The 24,508-nt window shown below is 36.0% G+C and overlaps 1 protein-coding gene across 3 annotated transcripts in view; it reads right to left on the bottom strand.

Moving 5' to 3' along the window:
• CDH12 (cadherin 12) overlaps positions 1-24,508 on the bottom strand; it is a 542,650-nt gene that overhangs the window by 105,221 nt on the left and 412,921 nt on the right. For all 3 annotated transcript variants that reach the window (XM_057396851.1, XM_057396674.1, XM_057396769.1), the window contains exon 4: positions 11,046-11,340. In XM_057396851.1, coding sequence (XP_057252834.1) covers positions 11,046-11,340 — 295 coding nt within the window. The remainder of the gene's footprint in view (positions 1-11,045; positions 11,341-24,508) is intronic.

Raw genomic sequence — 24,508 nt, 5'->3', positions numbered from 1 at the left:
TTAGCAACTGGATGATCTTTTGAAGGCACAAGGATCATCCACTCTATGAACAGCAAGGCATTATGTCCCACTGGATTATGTTCAGTGATTAATATTGGTTTAGGACTTAAAATCTGTGAACAGAAAATTCATTCAGAAACACAGACAAGAGCCATGAAACGATTCCAGGACTATCAAACATCTGCTGGGAACTGACAGGATTTGGTTTGTGTTCAGGCACAAGGTGATACGGAATGAAAGCAGCAAGAAAATGTGGATGAATTTGGAACTACTGAACCAGAGAATGGGGCTGATAATTTGAGCATCTGTGTCTACATCATCTCTTGCAAGACCATAAATTGCAGGCTTGAGCACTTGAACCTGCCCTTCAGGCATCTTTCTCATCTGAATTTTCTCAGGGCTGTTGGAAATATTGATTACTGTTGCCCTATCACTAAAAGGATGGCAGATGTAAAGGGGGCTCAGAGGCAAGCAGTGAAAGTGATTAATAAATGTAAAGTTTTCAACATAGAACTTCAAATATTTCATCTGTTTAATTTAGAAATAAGACAGAAAGATGTGGCATTATAGAGATGTAGTTAGGACTACACCAAAGCTAAATGATCTGTTCCTATTAATCTTTTATTTTCCAGACTGAAATAAAAAAAAAATGTTAAAAATAGGAAAAGGAAATGCTTTGTAGAATGACATGATCAATTTAGGGAATGTACAGTCACTACACCCAACAAAATGGGGATTAGAGAAGTATTTGGTATGGCTGTGAACCCAAACAACAATCCTTTTTAACAGAGTTAGAAAATAAATAAGTAAATCACGTGTGGATAAAACCTACTCCCAAATAGACTGTGACATGATAATCTCCCTAAATGTGTACTTAACTTTCTCCTAGCTTCTACTTCTGTTCAGGAGGAAGACAGAGACAGGAGGATAGACAGGCTTCTAAGGTGATGTTCCTACAATATGGGAACCCTAGCTGCATAATTATATTTCAGATAAATTGGGATAGTCTTTTAGATCAGAACAAATGGTAAAATTGATGCTTGCTGTAACAACGATACACATAGATGGAAGATGAAGGATACGATTGAGGAGATACTCTGTAGATTTCCTGACCTGGATTGGCTATTGGGATCCATATTATCCTTTAGCAGTTAGAATCTCTATCCCAAAACACTGTGCCAACCTCAGTGGGATGCGCAGAAGTCAACAAACTATTCTAGTGAAAATCATCAGCTGTGAACAATGGTGTACCAAGATGCAAATGATTAGTTGAATTACACCCCTGAAGGTTGCAACAACATTCTCTGTCAATGGCTGGTATGGTGTATCAGGCAGACCTTGATGGAGGTCCCCCTGCTGTATACTGCTTCCCTCCTCCTTCAAGGTTGCTCCATAGGAATACTCATACCTTGAGTGTCATTTATTTACTCATTAATATCCTTCAAGTTTCTTATGAAAATAAAAGGATGGTCCTGAGGTTTGCTAACATAAACAATAGCAGTCTCTCTAGCAGCGTCAATCTGAATCAAGTACAATACAGTATTAAAGGTGTTACATTTCTCTCCAGTAGCTCCTGAAATGAAATCTGAACACTCTGTAAAGCTTTTCCTCTTCCTCTGCTATCATTCTTTCACACCTGCCTGAAGTCAGCACACTCTCTACGTCCAGTCTTCACCTCTATAACCCTCAATGATTTAACTTTTACTGCTGGTTTCTGCACAAAAGGTGCCTAGGCATAAATGGCATAAGGATCTCTGGACTGTGGAATTTCGCTTTACTGGGATATTTCAAATAGTTTTGGCCTTTCACTTCATCCTGCTTCACTGCAGGAAAAAAAAAAAAGAATAAATAAAAATTTGCACACTCCAGAAAATAATATTGACACTGTTGAGTTTTTAGCAAAGAGAAAAGTTTGCTTCATTTCCATTGGTCTTCTTCCTACTTAGTTATGATCTGTTTAGCTTGCAGGCTGACTACCTTGTCCAGACAGCATGGCAACTGGCCTTGCCATCAGTTGCACAACAGAGAAATCAGGGAACAGTCAAACTCACCAGGTTCCCAGCTCCAGAACCTGGCCTATGGGTTCCCATCCCACCAGTGCTTGGCTTGTCAGGTTGATATAAAGAATGCTCCTCTACTAATCTGGGAACCACCTGTTTAATTTGCCAGTCACCAGCTAACCTGGGGGATGACTCAAAAAGCAGCCATCTGTTTTTTCATAAAACATTTTGACAGAGTTACATGTTTGCATCTTTCAGTTCTACAGAAACTTTGCAAAAATGGCTCTTGTGGAAAGGTTTCAACCCACTCTTTTGGGGACCCTGGTTGATCAAAGGATGGAGGGGAGGAACATCAGGCTCACCCTCCCATAAGGTCTTTAATGGTTCCTTAGAAAAAAATATATGGTGTATAGTATAGACATTGGGCTGATTGCCCATCCATGCTGTTCTTACTACAAATAAGACGAAACATTAAGTATCTAGGATTCATTAAATCCAAGGTTGAAAGAGAGATATACATACTAATTGGCTGACATGTCATTTAAAGATACTCTAGTATATGCTTTTCCTCATTCTGCAGATATTTTTATACCTCTGTTTTATGTAGATTTTCTTCTCCTAAGGTATTATTTTTATCCGTGGTGTCTTTTCTGTAGACTTTAAGCCTTATGGGATTCTCTAAATGGAGAATAAGTTGTCCTTAACAGAATATTTGCTATCAGTGATTTTTTTCTCTCTGCTCTTGTTAAGCTAGATTCTCATGAACACTTTTCTTATCACCCCAGGCCTTCCTAGGATTACATCTAATTTGCCACATGGAGTTATTTCTGCACACAGAATTAAAGCCCTTAATCATCTTTGGTTTAGTGACTCCCATTTGCTTAGCAATCTTGAGACTATTTTGCCTTCTGTTTTGTCCTCCTCTAGGGCTGATGATGACTTGGTTGATTCACGCAGTGACTGATCTCTTACACTAGTTAACTTAGTACAGAATATCACCCATGTTTGCTTTTATAATTTTGTTTTACTGTAGAGTTATACACAAAAATGGGGGAGAAGAACACTAAATATACACAGCCTGTCCATGCAAAATATCCATAAAAATCCATTTAAATTTTGGCTTGCTCTCATTACCTGCAGTGTCTTTATAAGAAGATGGCCAGTACATGATTACTTGTCTTGAATGAAAAGCTGCCTTGTGCCACTGAAACCTCACACTTTTTTTTTTTGTGAAAAATTCTAAATAGAACTGAGGTTATAAGGAAAAAAATAGCTCACTGGCTGGAAAGCAGCTTTAAAGAAAAATGATGTTCATAGGCATGCATAGACAGTAGCTTGAAAAGAAGCTTTTATAAAACATATTTAATATTTACAATCACACAGTGGCTAAGAACAGTAATACTTTTAAAATATGTTTAATATTTAAAACCATGTGGTGGCCAAAAGAACAGCTCTTGCTGGAAAGATTTTTATGTTCAGGGTCATTCTGTGGTAAGGATAAAGCAACTTCTTGTTAATTTTTAACATTTACAGCTGATCAGTGGCTACTAAAACAACTATCAATACCACATGTTTCATGATAAGAGATGCTATATGCCTGTATCAAAACAATTCCTATATCTCTCAATACTTCACAAAAATATGCCAATACCTTTCCTTTAGAAATAGTACCACTGACAATAAAACCAACAGATAATCCCAACAACTGTAATGCAATAATAGCACAATTAAAATTACTATAAAGCAAAACCAAATAACTTAATTTTAATAATGAAAGAATTGGTTGGTTAACCTAGCAGAGGGGTCTGCATCAAAAGACCTGGTTGTGATGAAATATAAAATGTTATTTGATATACACTACTATGATGGCTTTATCTGCTGTGACAGGGGATTTTAACTTTGCCCACTTCCGGTTAAACACAATAAAGTAGGCTTGGATATACATGAAGTAAGACTCAAATACTTTGCATGAATTCTGCACTAATACTGGTATTAGTGCAGAATACAGACATTTCTGCTAGCTGCTTTCACAGTCAGAAAGCAGCTATTCAGCATCTTGCATTTTTAACAGCAAAAGCTTCTCGGACATTTTGCTCTATGCATGTTTGTAGGGGCTTGTCTGTCACAGCTTTCATTCTATGCGAATTCTCCCAGATAGCAGTATGTGCCAGATTTGTTTTGCTGACAATTTCCAGCAGCCAGGGTGTAAGAAATGAAACTCACAGTGAGTATGACAATAGCCACAATCCTTTAACCAAGCTAGCCTTGAACCTCTGCATTGTTTTCTTCCTCCCTTTTGATCTAAAAGGGTTTTGTCTGTAAGGTTTTTCACAGTAGTAAAAACTGCCTAGGCTGCCTAGCGATCTACCATAACGTCAAGAAACACTTTTGTTTCAAAAGCTTTTATTTGCGACTTGTAATTTTCTGTCTACATCTCAGTGTTGTTTTTTTCCCATTTCTTGGTACACATACATGGTAAAAACTTTTTTACCAAAAGGCTAAGCTGTCATAAACTGTCTTTCCTGCTTCTCCTTCCTTAAAACTCACCTTTCTTTCCACTGGATATAAAACTTAGTTGGATGATCAGTACAGAAGCTGGCTTAGTTGCTTGTTGGATTTTGGGTTTGGTTTTTTTTGTTTGTTTTTTTTTTTTTACAATTAAAAAAAAAATCCAAAAGACAAAATCTGTAATTAATGAAGCAGATCTAAGTGAGAAACCACTGAAACTATGAAGGGTAAAATGCCATCTGACATAGCCACAAGACAGAGAACTGAAAGACAGTGTTGGAACATGAATTTTTTTGGAAAGTGGCCTGTATTACCTAGGGCACCAGGCAATGGATGAATCTGCACACTGTAATAAAGTACTAAATTAGAGGACATGTGGATACGACCTTGTAAGGGGGGAGTCAGTACAGTTTTGTGAAGGGAAGCCACTCTTCACAGAGACTGTTAACCTATTGGGTGAATCAGTAAGTATACAGATCTAGATTACTTGCACAGATTAACAGTTATCTAAATTTCCAAAAAGATTTCATCAAGGTTTCTAAGCAAATGCTTTACAAAAGAAGAATAAACAATAAAGAGAGAACAGCCTTTTCTATTATAATATCAAAATAAAAACAGAAATCAAATGGTAGGAATAAAGTGCCAGTCTTTACATGAAAGGTGGGTTGCCACTGGCATCTCACTTGGATCTGAACTCACAGGTTGCCAGTAAAAGAGTATATAAGCAGTTAATGAGTTGACAAAATGAAAGCTTGACTGCAGAATGTTACAGGGGTATCTTAATGTAACAAGTATCTGGGGATAGGGGATTTCACACTGATGAATACGAAGTAAGAGGCATGGGAAAAAACACCTTATCAGTACTTTCACAAAGGTGGGTTGTAGCTCAGTTCCCTATTAATTCTTCATCTTGTGATCACTGTGGAAAATTCTTCAAAGTTTTCATCTCAATGATCAACAGTGGACAAAAAAGGGAAAATGACTGACGGGATTTATTAGACAAGGAAAAGAGAATAAATAAGAATATTCAAGATATTTGTATATGGAATATGACATCCAATTCCCATCATTTTCTTTAAGGACTTGATAACACCAGAGAAAAGCATGGAGACCAGGGAGGAGCTGCAGGGCCTTCAGACAGGGGCTGGCAGATTATAATGCCAGTTACCTCTCCATGACCATGTGTAATACCATTCAAAAATGTCTGGCCTCTGCAGTTTCCCAAAGTAGTATCATCCACAACAGCCTGGGTACACCTCTGGAAGCCCTTAAAAATATACTGCCAGAAGCTAGGATTCTATACCAAGAGAAGGATCACTCTGTATTTGCTCCAATACTTTATAGTTCTTCCTTCCCTAGGCTCTGCTCGTTGTAAGCTTCAGGCTAAACTCAGGCACAGGGTACTAAGCTATGCCTCACCAAAGTGCAGGTTCCTACCCACCAGTTCATCAGGTTAGTTTTTTATATGTTCTAATCCTTTCACATAAAACAACATAGATATATATACTAAATATATGTTCCATTTGTGAATGCATATATATAAGACTTTAACAATGTTTAAATATAAGCCAATGTTTAAGTATAAACCCATTAAGTATTCACTTCAGAAGTAAAATTGCCATAAAATTTATAGAGACAATTTTATGCAGTCACTACCATGAGAACAAAATCCGTAACACTCTTCAAGTAGCTGCTTTGCGCCAAAGAGGATACTCAGTAAAAATAATCTGGTACCAACTTTCTAGTATCATTGACCATTTTAGCATTAAAATGTAGTGTTACAATTGAGGCAGTTTCAAATAGAATATTCAAGCCTAAACAGTACACAGCTATTTAATGAGAACTTTTTGCATTATTTGTTAATAACAAAAAAGGCAGAATAATTGCCATTGTGATCTGGAATTCGTAGATCCTTCCTGAGCAATGAAGAGTTAATCTAGTGGAAAAGGTATGAAATGAAATTACCTGGGAAAGAACATATGGAATCTATATGTTATGAAATTGATGGGTTTAGTACAGCCTTAGTTGCTGTACCCTTAGTTGCCTACCATAGAGGAATAATGGAAAGAATTTAGAAAATAATTAGGAGACTGTGACAGTAGAAATTACAAATTTGTCATGTGTGATACATATGATCAATTAAAATCAGCATAATCAGTAAAAAAATTAATGAGAAATGCAGATGAATTTCTGTGCATATTTTTACATACAAATATATAAAAATATATTATATTTCCTTGAATGTATGCTTAATGCTGGTATGCTCTTACTCTCAGTCATTTGGACTGATAGTTTTAATAAGGAGGTAACCTTGGTTTAAACTCATGATATGTATTTCCATGCTTACATGAACTATATTGCAACAGAAGCTAGCACAGCTGCCAGAAGCAACACCATTGATTAAACTATACTAAAGGACAACATATTTTGATAATATTAAATTGCAAATGGCAAAATTATAGCCCCCTTTTCAGTCCTCATGCATAAATTTCCATTTCTGGTTTGTTCTACATTTTGGAAATCTTATTGAATCAAGGCAATATTTTCAAATAAAAGTATTGATAAAACCAATCCAGTAGCAGAAAAAAATATATTAGAAGTCCAGTCCTTAAGGTTTTATAAGTCTCTTATTAGGCACAGGGTAACAGCATGGCAATCTCTGTTCTTAAAATATTAGTTCTATGTTGTAATCTGACACTACCTGCTGAGTTTCACTGCAGGCTATTTCACATCATTGCCTTTTCCCAGGTAATTACCACCATTAAGGATTCTGCACCCATTTGTTATATGAGCGATACACTGTCAACATTGGAGGTACCAATATCCAATACAGAAACTATGCACACTTGGAAAGTATCAGAAATAATGGGAATCATAGATGGGTCCAGTAGCCCGCATGTTACACCAGTTGGTAACCAAAGGGCTTCTCAAGAGAAGGACTTTTATACCTGTGATTGACTGTCCTCTCTGTCATAGATGAGCAGATTACAGAGCATGTATGAAAGGAGCAAGGCTAGATGGCCATTCCAGCCTTTGGCATAGAACAGGTAGGTGTCCCAGTTTGTAGTGGGCTTATATTAGAATTTTAGAGAACAGTAAACATCCTGCTAACATTTTATTCTTAGTAAAAAACATATGAAGGAATTTGGCTCCAAGCAAGGAATGCACCACCAAGTAAAAATGACAATCCTAAAATTATCTTTTTTTTTGAGAAAAATCTAAGACATGCATTACCATCATCTTTTTTAAAGAGTGGTATTGATTAAAGGGAAAACCAACCAAACTCCAGTGTACAGAAACTTGCAGAAGAAACTTCAATATAACCTCAAATTTCAATGGAAAAAAATTTCCACCTAAAATATGCATGGAAAATAACACAACAAAGTTCTTTGAAAATCTACATGAAAACCTTGGATATGACAGATATCTGTAAATAATATTTTTGTGCAGAAAGCCAGATATTGAGTATCCTACAAACTTCCATGTCTTTGTACCTTTTCTGGAAAAAAAAATTCATCAAAGTCCAGGATAAAGATGACACACAGTTTTCTTACAACTCTGTGACTGGAACTCAGAACCTGGGGATGAGTGCTATGGCATTTTTTCAGCCACCAAAGCTTCAGCAACAGAAATTAGAAGGCCAGAGATATTACAAAACCAAGAATACTACAGCCATGAAAATTTCTAAAATGTGTGTAAGGGGTCTGAAGTACACTTACCTTCCCAAGACTGTCCAGCCCCATGTAATCCTTTGTTATGGCTGCAGACTATGGTGCCTCAAGTGTGTTTTATACAATTCACTGTATTTCACTTTATCCCAAATGGAACATATACTGTGTGTTTGCAGTGGGTTTTAAGTCTTCAGGACTTTATTAGCTACTTAGCCGCCCTCTAGCTGCCTTTCAACATGAATTCTGCTGTTCAAATTTTGCTCCTTATTATTAATAGACTTAGAATAAACTAGGAAACAGAGTAAACCTTTGCATGTATCATGCAACAATAAAAGACAGCAAGTCACTAGTCAGAGAGGCTAGTCAGGCTCATAGAAATAACTAGGAATGGGGAAAAAAGGTCATGCTTTGGTGCATTTCCCACAATGGAAACAGTGTGAATGAGTGCAGTTCATAATAAATACTGTTGCAAAAATATAGGAAGTGAAGTTTAGGACATTTCGGAATTGGAAAGTGACAATTAGAAAATGAAAATGTAAAAAAATAGATGAGAGGAAGAGTTTATCAGGGTTTTTGCCTAAGCCAAGGCAACCATATGCTGCACCAGCTAAAAAATCAAAGTGATTTTCAATGTCAGCCTCAGGCAGTGGGAGGTCTAGGCATCTCTATAGGTGCAACTAAATGGTTGATGATGGGGAACAGTAGTTTTAGATCCTCTGAGAAATATGTGCTTACATAAGGTAGCAAAAGCATAGATAAGAGAGAGTAAGAGAGTGGAGAGACCTACATTAGAGAAGGCACAATTTCCTGGCACATTGCAGGCAACAGAAGGCATTTCTAGATATTTTTGCTGCAAGTAAACCAAAAGCAGAATTTTTTTATCATCTTTAGCAACCACTAATTGGAGTTTAGGCCTCCATTTAGGGCACTATTTCCTTGTCTTAACTTCTTCAATTAATTTTCATCCATCTTTGATTTTTCTTATAGAGGAAGATATAAACTCTTATGAATAAATCTTCTGCAGATAGTGATGTGACTGAATAAAGTGAAGATCAAGAGGATGCATTTTTGCCATGGCATCTACTGCTGTTTTTCTAAAGGAGAATAAACAGAAAAAGCATTTCTTTTAAGACATGTGCATGACACCGCATACTCGGTTGCATCTCATTTAGTCAATGCAACTCCCAGTCAATGTAAAAGCCACAATGCATGGCACACCTTGAAGAGAGTTTCCCATGAAATAAAACTGCTGTTAGCATTTTGTCTGCTACTGCATACACATATTTAAGAAATACGACAGGAAGATGGAGAGAAAGCAACAGAATGAGAATGATTGCATGTATCGTGTTCCGCTGTCTAAATAGCATTATTTGTTATTACTTTGCTCATTTCTCTCTGATCAAGTCTTTAAAACAATTGCACAAATAAACATACATTCACTGTTGGGAAAATTATATTCTGAACTTGCCACAGAAACAGATTTGAAAATATAATGAATGTTTGCCATCTATAAATAATATAACTGTAAGTGATATCACTGGGCATCTCTACAGGGGCAACAACAGTAGTGCACCTAAACGGTGAATTTATACATGAACCTCTGTGGGTGACTATAATGAACTCTTCTCTATATTTGCATGAGATTAACAAGATCATCTCTACATGTCTACTCATACCACTTTTTACCACATTCTACCACAAAATCGAAAATACTACCTCATTAATTCCATATAGCAACTTTTGTAGGTAGCTAGTTGCCTCCTGGATTATCTTTCAAAACATCACCATGTGAGCTGCATAGCTGGAAGTGCAACAGGATCCCTCTTCACATTTCAGAGCCAGAAAACTTCCAAAACTGTTGGCAACTACAGGGAGTATTATATGACTAATACTGGCTTGTGAAGTACTGGGAAAAGACAGCTTAGGAGAGAGAATGGCAATAAACTGAAGCTAGCACTGTGAAGTTAAAGACCTCCCAACCAAGAATGAATTAATTTCTGGTGCCCGCGGGGAAGCCCAACATGCCATCTGGCAGCAGGATACAAGCAGTGTGCTTGTGTTGCAAACACACTGCTCAGGACCACTGCCGAATCAGCCATCAGGCAGAGACCCAAAGGGCCAATTTAGTCTATTCTCCTGCTCCAAAGCAGGATCAGTGCTTTTTATGACTTTTCTGGCAAATGTCTATCATGTTGTGAAAATCTTCAAACAAAAACCTGTTCCAGTTTTTTTTCTTTTTCTTAAGGATCCAATGCACTCAGTATTTTCTTGGACATTAGGTTTTTGAGACCTTGAACTAGTCTTGCTGAGCCTCTCTGTCCTGTTCCTGCATTGTGGAGGGTCAGGTGAGGGAAATTGTTAACTTTCAGCACTCACAGCGTAGCAGGACTTCATAAAGAATTGTCCCCTAACTTACAATTAGGGGATCATGCACGTGCTGTAGGAATTTTACAGCCATGAAAAGATAAGAACAGTAAGTGGCAAGAGGCTGTTATACAATCTAATTCTGTACAGGAAACAGCCAACATAAAATAGAGAGGCGAATGCACTTCACCATGTGAAATAATATATGGGGGGTACACAGAACCCCTGGACATTAGCTTACCTGCATGAATATATATTTTTTTTTCTTCCTGTTCTCAGAGACTGTCACAGGCAAGAGAATGAGTTTCTATATAAACAAATAAAGCTAAACCAAAACTGGAATCTGTATATTTCTATGCACAGAGTGAGACATTTTGAATAGTAAGTTTTAGAAGTTATATTTTCATTTCATCCTTCTCTTTCTTTTCTCAGCAGGAAATGCACATTGAGATACTTAAGTAATATGCAATTAGTTATCAAGTGTTTAAAGCTTCTTACTCACCCACTGGAGACATTTCTGGGACACTGGCAACATAAGGCCCATCCAGAAACTTTGGCTCATTATCATTAATGTCCTGCACTTTGATGATGAATTCTGATTCTGGCTCTAGTGGTTTCTTGGTGTCAACATCCACAGCCTGAGCCCGGAGTGTGTAGAAAGGTTTTTCTTCTCGATCTAGGCTCCTTATGGCATGAATATCTCCTGTGGTCTCATCAATGGTAAAAACAGTGCCAGCACCATCTCCCGAAAGGGTATATTTTACAGTGCCCACTCCCTTGTCCAAGTCAGAATGAAGCTTGAGAACACAAAAACAAAAACCAAACCAAACAAACAAACAAAAAAAAAACAACAAAAAAAAAACAAAGAAAAAAGAGGAAAAGAACATTAATGGCTTTTTCTAGGTGGGAAGAAAATTATTGGGGTTTGTTTGTTTTTTTTCCTCTTACATAATAAAAGGTGCAATTTCATAAGTAGTCCTTAACTACCTCTATGTGCATGAAAACATTTGGATAGCATGCTATCTAATATTTTTACGCCCATCTAGTACCCAGCACACAGAGCATTTTAAAATCTTACCTACTTTTTCCCATGAATACTGTCCATTAATAAAACTGCAGTGAAGCAGGACTTTGGATTTGTTATAAAATGATATTTAAGACCTAGGATGGAAAACCACCAATAACCACATCAAACAAACATGAGGTGACATGAGAGACTGTCAAACGCTTTCATGGGTTTTGGCTTTCAATAAAGTAGAAGGGAAATATCCAATTTTCATTTCACAAACAAGAGCTTGAGAGAACCCTAAACTCAAATTCAAAGTAAAACCTGGTTTAAAAAAGACAATATACACTTCTTAATTACAGTAAATGCTAAACAGAACTAAAAGTACTACTTCTCACACAAATATTTGATCTGTCCTTTGTTTATATTATGTCCAAATATTTGTTTCTGTCCTTTCAGAGACAGTTACATGGCAATGTGAAGCTAGTATTTCTCTTCCTTATTGGAAGAATACAAAACTCAGTCATTTCTGCTTTACCTCAATTATTTCTGCCTCAAATACCAATATACACATTTTCAGGCTATTAGTACGTTAAATTTCTATTTCTAATTTGAAAAAAATACTTGAATATAAGTTCTTGGATGTTTTTTGTCCATTTGATCACTGTCTACACCGCTATAATGTGGCCTTAAACACTATTTCAAACGCAGGAGTTTTTGAAATCGTAATACAGTATGATGAACTTCTTTCTCAGGTGCCTTTATCTCTTTCATGCTCATCTTTTAAATATATCTGACATTTCTGAATAGATACTCAAGGTTACATCACTGATGCTGAAACAGTTTTTAAAATATTTGCCCACTTGTTCCACCTAATGAGGACCAGAGAGATCTCCTATAATGGACAGAGGCTGCAATGGAGTTTTTGAGACTGAATTCCCTTAAGCAGTAAAGTGATTATGGATATAGGCTTTATTTACATGATGTACTGCCCAAGGTGAAACATAATAGAGGAAACATAGGACATGAAAAGAGATTACATAGAAAATGAATTACTGAGAAACTAAATGGTTTTGGTAATGGGGCAAGAAGCTAAGCCCAGAGAAAGAGGTAAAGGCAACTATTAACATTTATAGCTATTGGCTTGAAATTGGAAATAGATCTTTGTGACTGTGGAAGAGGTCATGGTATGTGGGAAGGGCGAACACGAATGTAGTCTCTTCTTTGTCTACTTTTGTCTCAGTGAATGCACTAGATTCTGATCTTTCATTGAGCTGCCCCCTGCATGTGATTTATATTACCCCTCCAGTCTGAAGTTACAGCATTTTGCTACTCAGGTATTAGATATTTCCTTGCTTGCAAAATGAAAAGATAATGCATCCTAAGATAATTAATGTGTATTTCTTCCTCTTTGTCTCACAGGCTTCCTCCTGTTTCATTATACCTGCGCAGTTAAAATAGTATTTTCCTTCCATCATCATATAGAAGCATACAGACACACATGAAGTGGAAAAAAAAACTAAAATCAAAATTGTGATGATAAGAAAGTTCAAAGAAAAAATCTTAGAGATTTATAGGGGGAAAACACATAATTTTCTCGCTAGTATCCCTGTATTACATAAAATATGTTGGGCTTTATTGTGAAGTCTACTTTGTCCCATACTCCTGGAAGGAAGAATATCACAGAGCAAAACAACGTAGTTTTGAAGCAGGGATTTGTAAACAGGGAAGCTTGCCAAGAATATTGTCTGTACTGCCATCTCCTGTCATCCAATTTGGCAGTAAAGCTGAGATTGCTGAGTGTCTCTCTGGTTGCCAGCTGAAGGTTTTATGTTCAACTAGTGAAAAATCAGACTGCATTGCATGTGTTACCTGAGCACTTGGAGTATACTAGAGAGAAATAATTACAGTTGTTTGCCCTATTTGAGGAAAAAGGCAAAAATTATAACAAGAAAGCAGCAAAACAAGGGATCCAAACAGAAGGGGAGAGTGAAATACAAGGATAAGCACAAGCATAGCTTGTTTTTCAAATGCATTTGAGCAAAAAAGCTTTATAACTGGCAGCATTATCAATTCCACAGTTATAGATGTATTTACTGTGCTTCACAAATATCACTCAGCTAGTATAACCTAGGAACCATTCCATTAATTTAAGCAGAGTTATATTGTTTTGCAATAGAAGGGATCTGTCACATTAAACTAATTCATCAAATCCTGCTAATCTGCTGATTTCAATACAGGCTTCTTAGATGTAGTTGCTGGACAAAGGGCAAACGCATGCTTGTTTGTAACCCACATTGAGCCTTGCAATTTGTGGGACAACTCAACATTACAAAGTGTCTAATTACTGTAGGGTAACGGCTGACTGATTTAATTTAAAATAACAGAATTTTCCAACAATAAAAGGCAGACAATACTGATATTCAGATGCAAGGATGGAGAGTGAGAACCTAGCATTAGTTGGACTTGCAGAACACTAGAAAATTATCCTGACTTTCAATTTTACAGAAAGCAGTTTAGGCTAAAGAATAAGTGCTTGCTAGTGAGTCTCTGATTTATTTGTTACAAGCTTTATTGTACTGGAAGAAAACCTTTTTTTTTTTTCTTTTGTGCTGAAAAACATACATAAGATTTGTGAGAGAATAGTTTAATGACCAAGTATCCTGCAATAGTTTTGGGTTTGTGGCCTATTTCTCCTTCTTGCTTGTACCTATTTTCTAATCCTTGCTCCTCTGCGATTTGAGCAAAACTACAGGGCAATAGAAGAGGTGCTCAAATATTACCTCCCCCCCCCAGTGTGTTTACGTTTCAGAATTACTTGAATTTACTGCAAGAGAGTGGTACAAATGATTGCATTCAAAAAAACTACAGGCAACAGAAGAGGTGCTCAAATCTTACCACCCCCCCAGTGTGTTTACGTTTCAGAATTACTTGAATTTACTGCAAGGGAGTGGTACAAATGATTGTATTCACATGGATTTTTCTTACTGTTTTCTCTGGAAATCCTAAATATTAAAAATGCCAGAAAGGTTTGGAAATGTAATGTATTAATTTCTACTTTTTGCTAAAATCTGCAGTTATTCTTACTACTGAAGTAACACAAAATTTAGTGTCAGATCTTTGGGCAAATATGCCCCAAGTGTAAAGTTAATGATTTCTTGCAACAAACTCTTTTCGTTCAGGAAATTGTAAGTATTTTTTTATGATGGCAGATAAAGACATATCATCCCATAATTCTTGCTAATGTGTGCAAACAATAACACATATGGCAAAGGAAATGACTGATAAAAAAATAAAAGTATGAATAATGAGATGGAGACTATTGTGAAAAAAATTGCATAAATTTATGTAGAAATTATGGAAGTGTTTTTGAATCATATACAATACCATATGCCAAACTGAGACAGTCTACAAGTCCATGTCATCTAGCAATCTGCTTCAGAGGAGATGAAAAAGTTGGTAACAACACACAAGTACATCTGGAAGAAATGATTCAGTCCTTCAGGCTCCTATGCCCAATTCCTAATAAGCAGTATGATTATTCTTACTTTAACAGTAAATTAAGACCTTAATGCTTCAATAACTCAATTAATAAACTCCATGTCACTTCAAGAATTCATACATTTGTACAAAAGACTTGATGTTACATACGAAGCCACATGAAAGATCAAGAAATGCATTAGTTAATATACTTCAAGAATTGCTGTATACTCCTAGCTAAATTCAATATGGCAGTAGTATGGATCAAAAGTACTTGTTCCTCAGTGCTGATTTGCTCCTCAGTATGCTGTGCATCTTATCCTCAACTGTTAATCTTTTCTTAAACATGTCAATGACTTGCATTATTAAACTTACAACAATTTGGAAAATAAAATTTGTAAATTCACAGGCATGGGTAAAGAAATCAGAAGAATTTAACAAATTGTGAGATAGTCTAGCCTTAAGATGAAGTAATCACTATACCCTCACAGAGGATGCAAGAACACGGAATATGACATTCACTAACATTGCTGTGATGTTAATTTCACAGCAATACACATTTTGAAAAGTTGTTTTATGAACTGACTGATTTCCTTTCTGAATTTCTCATATATATACCACAAAAAAAAAAGAGAAAGTAAAAAAGTTGTAAACATCGAGGAATGTGTAACATCCCTAAATTAATATATTCACCCTGTGATATATTCTGAGATTCTAGGCTTTATTTCATTGCCAATTTCAAAGGCTGAAAAAAACTCCACAGTTCAATTTATTTATTGGTAGCAGATAAATTTAAATGCTGTACTGCAGTGCATAGCTGGGCTGAAAATGCTGCTAAATGTTCCAAGATATTAACCCTTCCTTACATGCACGTACTAGTTATCCATCTCAAATCTGTCTCTTTACATCATTTTTCATTATGCAATATATTTTAGGACCTTAGTCCATTATTTCCTCTGCCTGTTTCTACTTCCAGGTATCTCCACCTACTCTGTAGCCACCAGGTCTTCCCCCTATCCTTTCTTGGTTAAGGTGTGCAATACAAACTGAAAAGTAAAAATAGCCACTCAACTCAAGTATTGCCTAAGACTGTAAACAAGGGATGATGTTCTGAACTGAGGAAAGGAAAATACGTTGTTGTATGGAAAACATAGATACAAGCAGAACTATTTTGGCAATTCTCTACTAAAAAAATCCTGTGTGTTGGAACAGGGATGCCCATTACAGGAGAGGAGGGTGTAAATGAGCCTAGAGAAACCTTTGATACTAACCACCTAAGAAGACTTTCTAATTGGAACATCGCCCTTTTAAAAGACACTTACTCTACACATATTTTCTTTTGGCAAGAATTCTATGGTCTACACAGACTACACAGTTCCTCTAAAAACCTGATAATTAGATTTTAATGTATTGGTTTCATACAAACTTTTTTTTCCCTTCCCTCTAAAAATACATAAGAGCTGAAAAACTTTCCCAGATAAAAGGGGAGTGCATTTTTCAGACACAATTTAGGAAACTGAGTAATAAAACCACAATTGCTGCTAATCAAACCTAATCAAATATTTTTCTTTCCTCTCCTCTCCATAATAGCCCACACCCTCCTTCCCCCTCCATTTAAGGGCAAGGCAACATCAGCTCACGACACAGTGAACGTGTTTCTTGACCCTAAATATCTGGATTACCTAGGTCATCTTCTGAATAGTCAGCATACATTAATCAGGAAAGATTGCAGACTGAAGCTTGTGTTGGGAGGACTCAGTACACTACTACAAAATAGCTCAGTTGAGCAACAATCTGCAAAATAGGCATATGAAAAGAAGTAGCAACTAAAATCATAGAAACATAGAACCATAGAACCATTTAGGCTGGAAATGACCGTTAAAATCATCAAGTCCACCTGCAAAATCACAGAATCAACTAGACTGTAAAAGACCTTCAAGATGAAGTCCAACCATTACACCAGGACTGCCAAGACCGCCACTAACCAATACCACTGGGGGCCTCATCTACAGAGTTTTTGAATACTTCCAGGGGCGGTGATTCCATCACTTCCCTGGGCAGCATGCTCCAATACTTGATTACTCTCTGAAGAATTTTTTCCTAATATCCAATCTAAACATCCCCTGGCACAGCTTGAGGCCATTACATCTTGTTCTATTGCTTCTTACTTGGGACAAGAGACCAACCCCCACCTCACTACCACCTCCTTTCAGGTAGTTGTAGAGAGCGATAAGGTCACCTCTAAGCCCTCTCTTCTCCAGACTAAACAGCCCCAGCTCCCTCAGCCATTTGTCATCACACTTGTGCTCCAAACCCTTCACCAGCTTTGCTGCCCTTCTCTGGGCCTGCTCCAACACCTCAATGTCTCTCGTGTAGTGAGGGGCACAGAACTGAACACAGTATTCGAGGTGCAGTCTCACCAGTGCCAAATACAGGCGGATGACCACTGGCTGGGCCCTGCTGGCCACACTTTCTGATACAGGCCAGGATGCCGTTGGCCTTTTTGGCTGCCTGGGCACAAGCTGTCTCATGTTCAGCAGCCACCAACCAGCACTCCCAGAAAAATGATGAGGTAAAAAAAAAAAGAAAAAAGGAAGAAGAAAAGAATGATGGTTTTTAAAGGACATTTGGAAAAGATGGTTCTGTTTCCTTTTAAGACTAAAAATTATTTGCAATAGGAAGGGGTGTCTTTCTACTAGCTTTGTACAGGGCTTTTACAAGAAATTCCCATGAACAACTGGGCTTTCTAAGGGCTATTAAAATTTTAAACAATAAAAACATCAATTAAAAGATGTATACATATATAAAAATAAAAATATAAATATATTCATAAAAAATATACCAATATAAAAAATACTTATTTGAACTAGCAAGCTGTGCATATCTTATCACCATGGCTAATTTTCTCAGGGGTGTATTGCTATGGATTTTTTCCCTATGTTTAGTAAAATTTCTACTTCCAAGAACTGGCATTTTTCTGTCTAATTTTTTATAGAAATAGTAATAGAAAACAGGGTTCTGCCTTTTTCAGTATCTTTTGTACACTGTCCAAATTGGATTAGAGTACTTTCTTATTCAAGAGGAATTAAATAAAAAAGGTTTTCTACTCTTTTTCTAGTGATTCCTGTTTGGCAAATAAAGCTGAGCTTTATTTAAATTAAAACATCAATTATCCAATTGATAAATTAAATAAAACATTATCTCTTTCCATTATGGGGATTTAGTTTATGCATACTAAGACCAGACTTTTCCAATAATGACTGTGGTTGTCAGTTAGTAATATGATGGCAAGTAAGTCATTAGCAAGGAATAAAAACAGTACCTCACTTGGTCAGGTTCAAATGAATCCTTAATCCTATCATCACTGACTTGAGAGGTCAAGGATTGTTAATTTCCTAATTAATGAATAATTTTGTTGCATTATGCAGAATTCAACAATAACATGTAAAAACACATTCCAAAGTATATCTATTTTTCTTTCATGAAATTATATTGCACAACACAAGAGGGATGTGGACCTGCTCAAGTGAGACCAGAGGAGGGGCATGAAGCTGATCAGAGGGCCAGAGCACCTCTCCTTTGAGGACAGGGTAAGACAATTGGGTTGTTCAGGCTTGGGGGGGACCTTATAACAGTCTTCCAATACTTAAAGGGTGGCTGACAAGAAATCTGGACAGATATTTATTACAAAGGCATGTAGAAATAAGACAAGGGGAATGGCTTTAAGAAGAGAGAGGGTAGATGTAGATTAGATATTAGGAAATAATTATTTGCTGTGAGAGTGGTGAGACACTGGAACGTGTTGCCCAGAGAAGCTGTGGATGCCCCATCCCTGGAAGTGTTCAAGGCCAGGTTGGATGGGGCTTTGAACAACCTGGTCTAGTGGAAGGTGTCTCTGCCTGTAGAAGGGGGGTTGGAGTAGATGATCTTCTCCAACCCAAACCATTCTGTGATTCTATGATTTATGATAGAACAAATATTACTAATTAAAAAAAAGTACACCAGTAAAATAATGAAAGAATAAAAAATCAATAATATTTCATCATAACTTGATTATACAAAAAATTGTATATGTAAGTTACAAGTTGCATATATTTCTTATGATGACTTTTATATCACCATTTCAGCTAGAATTGATGCATACAGAAACTCTCTTAAACTTCAATGTAAGAATCAATATCAGAAGTCTTTTTTTTTAATTAAATTATTCTTACTCAACTTGGCTGGGTCGTGCCATGTACCTTCATGCACTGATGTGGTCTTTTCCTTTCTTTTCACTACTGTGTGCTTGATTCAGCTCTATGGTAAACTATCTGCTGGTTAAAAGGAGTCTGTGCAAGACATCACCTGTTACAAATGAGTGCATTTCAGCTGGCAGCAGTGGAGCTGGTTTGATTTACATCTGTGAAAGCACTGGTGCTCCCTCTGTTCCAGTGTCTGGCTATAGTCCCAGTAGGTAAGTGTGAGCATAGTGTTGATGCCTGAAACTGAGAAATGAGGGAAGAGAATTTGCCATAAACAGGGCTCTGGGCTTTCAGCAGCAGATACTTTTATTCCTTTTCAACGAAATACTTATTTTTTAATTTTAAAAACTAAATAAAATAGAGACAACATTACTATCAAATTCTACATTCTTGCTATTTAGTTGTGCAAGACCCACCAGACTCCCAATGGAATAATTAATTGAAATGGTAAGTATAGAGGGGTTGTGTTCTTTTTAGGTAGCATATACAATTGTAGTATTTCCTTTCTGAACCAGGAATCACTGTAAGAATATAAAAAAGACCTGCATCTCTCTGGATGCCACATACTAACAGTAAAACATTATTCTGCCTTATGTTCCCTGATGTATCCCTTCTACAACATATATAAAAGATCAATGCATGAAAATATGAATTATGCTGCATGAATAAATATAATAAAATATATACCAGGCATGTAGGAAGTCTTTACATGAGACATGTTGCAAGAAAATTTGTAAGCCACTTATTAGAGGAGAGTTTATAATTTCTAATGACTGCCTAATTATATTTACAAAGACAGTCTCTCTGAAGATCACAAGATAACCACTATTCAAAAAGTTGAGAACAGGCAGAAACTTTCTATTGCAAAGTGTCACTGAAATTCAGCTGTTGGCAATGTTAGATGTTTTCAGTCTAAAATCAGGTGGTTTTGAAGTGAAATGACAAATTATTTTTTTTTTTTTCAAGGCTGTGTGAACGGGATCCATTTTCTGTAGAATTATACTCCGTAGATGTCTTAAACTACAAGGTATAAAATCATGGCTTATTTTCATTCTTCTTTCTATGTTAACTACTTGGGCTTTACACAATAAATACCATTAGTGTCAGAGGACAAGTGCTTGAATACCAAATTCAACATGATCAATATATGAGATATTTCATCTCATCTAATGACATTATGGGCATTTTTTTCTTGATTTAATTACCCATGGAAACTATAGCTACAGCTGCTCAGTGGCATTACTTTTTTACTCTCACAGAAATTGCTCTACTGATGCCAGTGGGAATGCATTTCTGCAGGCTGTAGGATTAGCTATGAATATGTCATAGGGAAGACAGCATACTCTGCCATTCTGCTTCCAAAGATGGACAAAAAGACAGCTTCCTGCTGATGGCCACCACAGCAAATATGGGTTATGGAATGATATGCACTGCTAGAAGACACCATGGTTCTGAGCAGCTTCCCACACCTTCCTTCGGTGAGATTCACTTCACCACCCCAAATGTCTAGAGCTAATTGAATTCCTTTGGACTTCTTTTTATCATACTATCCCATTTAGTTAAAACTGTTGAATAACTGGCTTTTGTAAGCCTGGCTCTTCTGAAATTAATGATGGAAAAGTCATTTTTTCTTTATATCAGTATGTGCTTCAATTCTAGTATGATCTTGGGGGGGGGTTAGAGCAAAGGCCTATTAAATTCTGTTAGTGCTGATTAAATTTTCTTCTTTTTGATATTCCCCTTAATATATTTTTTCATTGCTTCAAATATTTTTCTTTAATGAATGCATTGCAAATTAATATAAAAACTCTCTTTCTCATGTATTTAAATTTAACATTACGTTAAAAACAAAAAACCTGTTCTGTAAATCACACTTGCTGTAAAGCACTGTCAGTTGTCTCTTTGCTTGATAATGACAACCTAGAACACATAGGCAATGACAGAATAGATTCTGCCTCAACCTGTCTATCACTATGACAAGGCATGCTATCATAAACTATTTGACCACTTCTCTTTTCTAAACAGGAAAAAAACCCTTAGTTTTTATCACAGAGGCAAAAAAAAAAAAAAAAAATCAGTTTTAACACACAGAAGGATAATTTTAAGGTATTTACAGGCACAGAATTTTATCAGTGATACAGAGTATCTATCTTCTGAATTTTTAATCTCTTTTTCTTATCTTCAGTTGGCCCTATAACCCCAGGCAAACAAGCATGCCACAACACAAAATAAAATGCAAAATAATCCAGCAGTCATGAATCAATAATGTTTAATGTGTATGAGTGATAGGAATAGAAGGTAGAGCAGAGAAGCTGAAAGACTTCGCAATTCCAAGAAAGAGCAATCGTGTGAATCAAGTTCCAGCTTCAAGATTCCCTCAGAACAATGCTTTTAAAGGCTGTACTAATGAAATCACCTTTTTACACAGCAACTGTTGATTTTCCTCAGGTTCCAGAATCAGTATAGGAAAGGGTTGTGGTGTACATATTTCTTTCATTTTGCTGAAACAGTACAGATAGATGACACATGACATAGTTTGCCTTTTCTTCTAGTTTGACTTACAGAAATATTTTTTTGAAGTTTTGCAAAAAAAATAAAAATAAAAATCTCTTTCAGTGGGGTCTTTTAATTAATTGACCTTTGGATGGGTGAAAACTAAGTTCTTAAGACAGGCAAAATGCCAAATAGAATTTGTTATTCAGGTTTGGATTACCTAAAACAAGCAGCATTTATATGGCACTATGCAGAACTGAATCAAATCATAGATATCCTACATATATGGTAAATTATGGATACATTCACATTTCACATATCATTAAGCTGCACTGGGTGCCTTCTTTTTAATAAAAGTGTCACACCTATGTACTAACAAGCAAAAGAAAATTATTTTCCACAGCTCAAGCCTAAATCATTTCTGCTCAAATGGAACAGTTTAATTATAAGTCTGAACAGCGATTGCCTCTGTTGGATTGTCTCTGCTGGATTGTCCCCGTGTAATTTTTTTTTTTTTTTAAGTGTGTTGAGTTTGGATGAAGTTATATTTTAGCTATAGCATTTATTTGCAAGATTTATTCATACTTTTAATGGATAAAGAAAAAATGTTCTTAAAAATCAATGGAAAATACAGTATAATAGATAAAGAAATTAAAAAGCTTTAAAATTTGGAACAGAAATGATTGTAAGATTGAAGTAAGACCATTTCCTACAGCTGTGGCTCTACTTATGTATTATACTGAAGAAATAAAAGAACAGCCACCTCTGCTGCTGCTGTTGGAGATGGAGAAGAACAAGAATGCATGGAGTCATTTTTACCCCAGAGACAGAGGGCAACAAGGTTATTGCTACAGAGACGTTGGGAGAAGGAAAAAGCAGGAAGTGAAGTAGAAGAGCTGTGTCTAGATGAGTTTATATGCCATCCCTTTTCTGAAAGAGTTGCTCCATGAAACAACAGAGGTGTTAATTTGTTCCTAATCCTTCTGCATATGGTTCTTCCAGAAGTCCTAGGGAAATGATTTACATGGGCAAAATCTCTCCAGGATCCAGGGAAACCTAATTCTATCATAAAGCTTAAATCTTGGCCTCGGAAAAGTCAATGGCAAAACTCCCATTGTCTCCAATTTTATTCAATAATAATTAGGACCTTGCAAGTACTAGTAGAGTACTCTCCTGCAGAGTAATAGCAGGGTACTCTCCTGCAGAGTGAGAGTAGACATGTTCTTTCATTTTTTTTTAATCCACACACTTTAGTAAGTTTTCTTTTCACTTTAAAGTTTTAACAAACAGTATCTTAAAATTAAAAAACAAAAATATTTTTTTTCTGAAGAAATCAATCACCATCTTTCCCTCCCTCTCTACCTCCTTTCCTCTCTTTGATCTTTCAGAACCTCAAATAATACTATTTGAAGGTTTCAAGATTCAAGAAATGGGATCAACTGAACAGTAAACTCAACTGAACTGATCAAATAATGCTTTTTGCAATTTTAACAATAAACCTTCATTTAGACAGAAATTACTGTGAAATCATTCCACTGGTGCAGGAGTTACTTGTTATGTGACAGGGGTTTTAGATTTTATCCTTTTATCAATGTACATTGAAGCAAGGCTTCTTAGGCTTCTTTCACTGACAAATGTTGCAGCTATTGATAGCTAAATTCACCTGGATTTGAAGTAGCTGTTAATTATGATCAAGGAAGTCATAGTCACAAAAGGAAGTATTTTCTAGTGTTTTTCTCAAAAAAAAAAAAAAAAAAAAAAAAATTCCTTTGGTTTGATAGATGATTTGCACATGTCCTTTTTGAACATAAAAACAGACTTAAATAATAATAAATTTATTGACTGGAGACCTTCTAAGCATCAAGCATCACCTATTTCCTTTGCTGTCTGCTTTCTTTCATGGATTTGCCTTACACGTCTCAAGTTCATCATCTTGGGACACTTGCTCCAAATATAGAAACCAGAACTGATAAACACATTTGTGCCTCTCTAAAAAGCCAATGTAAACACAAAAAGAAGATAAAGAAGAAATTTCTCCTTTGTTTTGACAAAAAAAAATTTACTCACTGAATAATAAAGAATCTCTACTGTGATCAAGGCACTTTAAGAAAACATACAATCTAGTGAGAGATAAATTTTAACTCTACCTGAAATACACATGTATAGAAACAACATATTTGTTAGAGATCACAGAACACTGGTAACTATTTCGAATCAGATTAATTAATCCAAACCTAATTAGCATCTGTTTGCTAATGAAATTCTTACTCTAGCAATATTTGCATCATAAGTTGAAATAAATTTAACAATAAAGGATAATATAGTCTAATTTCCATAGGACAATAAGTCAACTACTGCAAGAATTCAGTTCATTCAAGAAGGCAATATGTAAACAGAGTGATTTTGCTTAAACCAAATCAAAGTAACAGATAATTACTCTTATTGACTTAATTTGCCAAAAATGAGTAACCAAAACACAGTAGTTTTTTCTGTAGCTCATCTTTTTTGAGGGGAAAATACTCTGGATACACAAATTACTGAATCTGTGGAAAGCTAATGTTTCCAATTCTATTAACAATTTGATTACAAAAATACTTCTTTTCAATGCAAAGTTATTTGATAAAAAATCTCTTTTTTTTCAAGAATACCAGACATTGATTTATCTTCTGCAGAATTGTAATGTATAGATTCAATGCAGTGAAAACTTCCTTACAAGAGTATTCTCTTCTAAATGTTGCTTGA

The sequence above is a fragment of the Pezoporus wallicus genome, unplaced genomic scaffold (genome assembly GCF_028554395.1).
Source record: "Pezoporus wallicus isolate ANWC-B61680 ecotype Strahan unplaced genomic scaffold, APGP_CSIRO_Pwel_v1 contig_7204, whole genome shotgun sequence".
Classification (NCBI taxonomy): domain Eukaryota; kingdom Metazoa; phylum Chordata; class Aves; order Psittaciformes; family Psittacidae; genus Pezoporus; species Pezoporus wallicus.
This window is presented reverse-complemented; position numbering and strand designations above follow the sequence as displayed.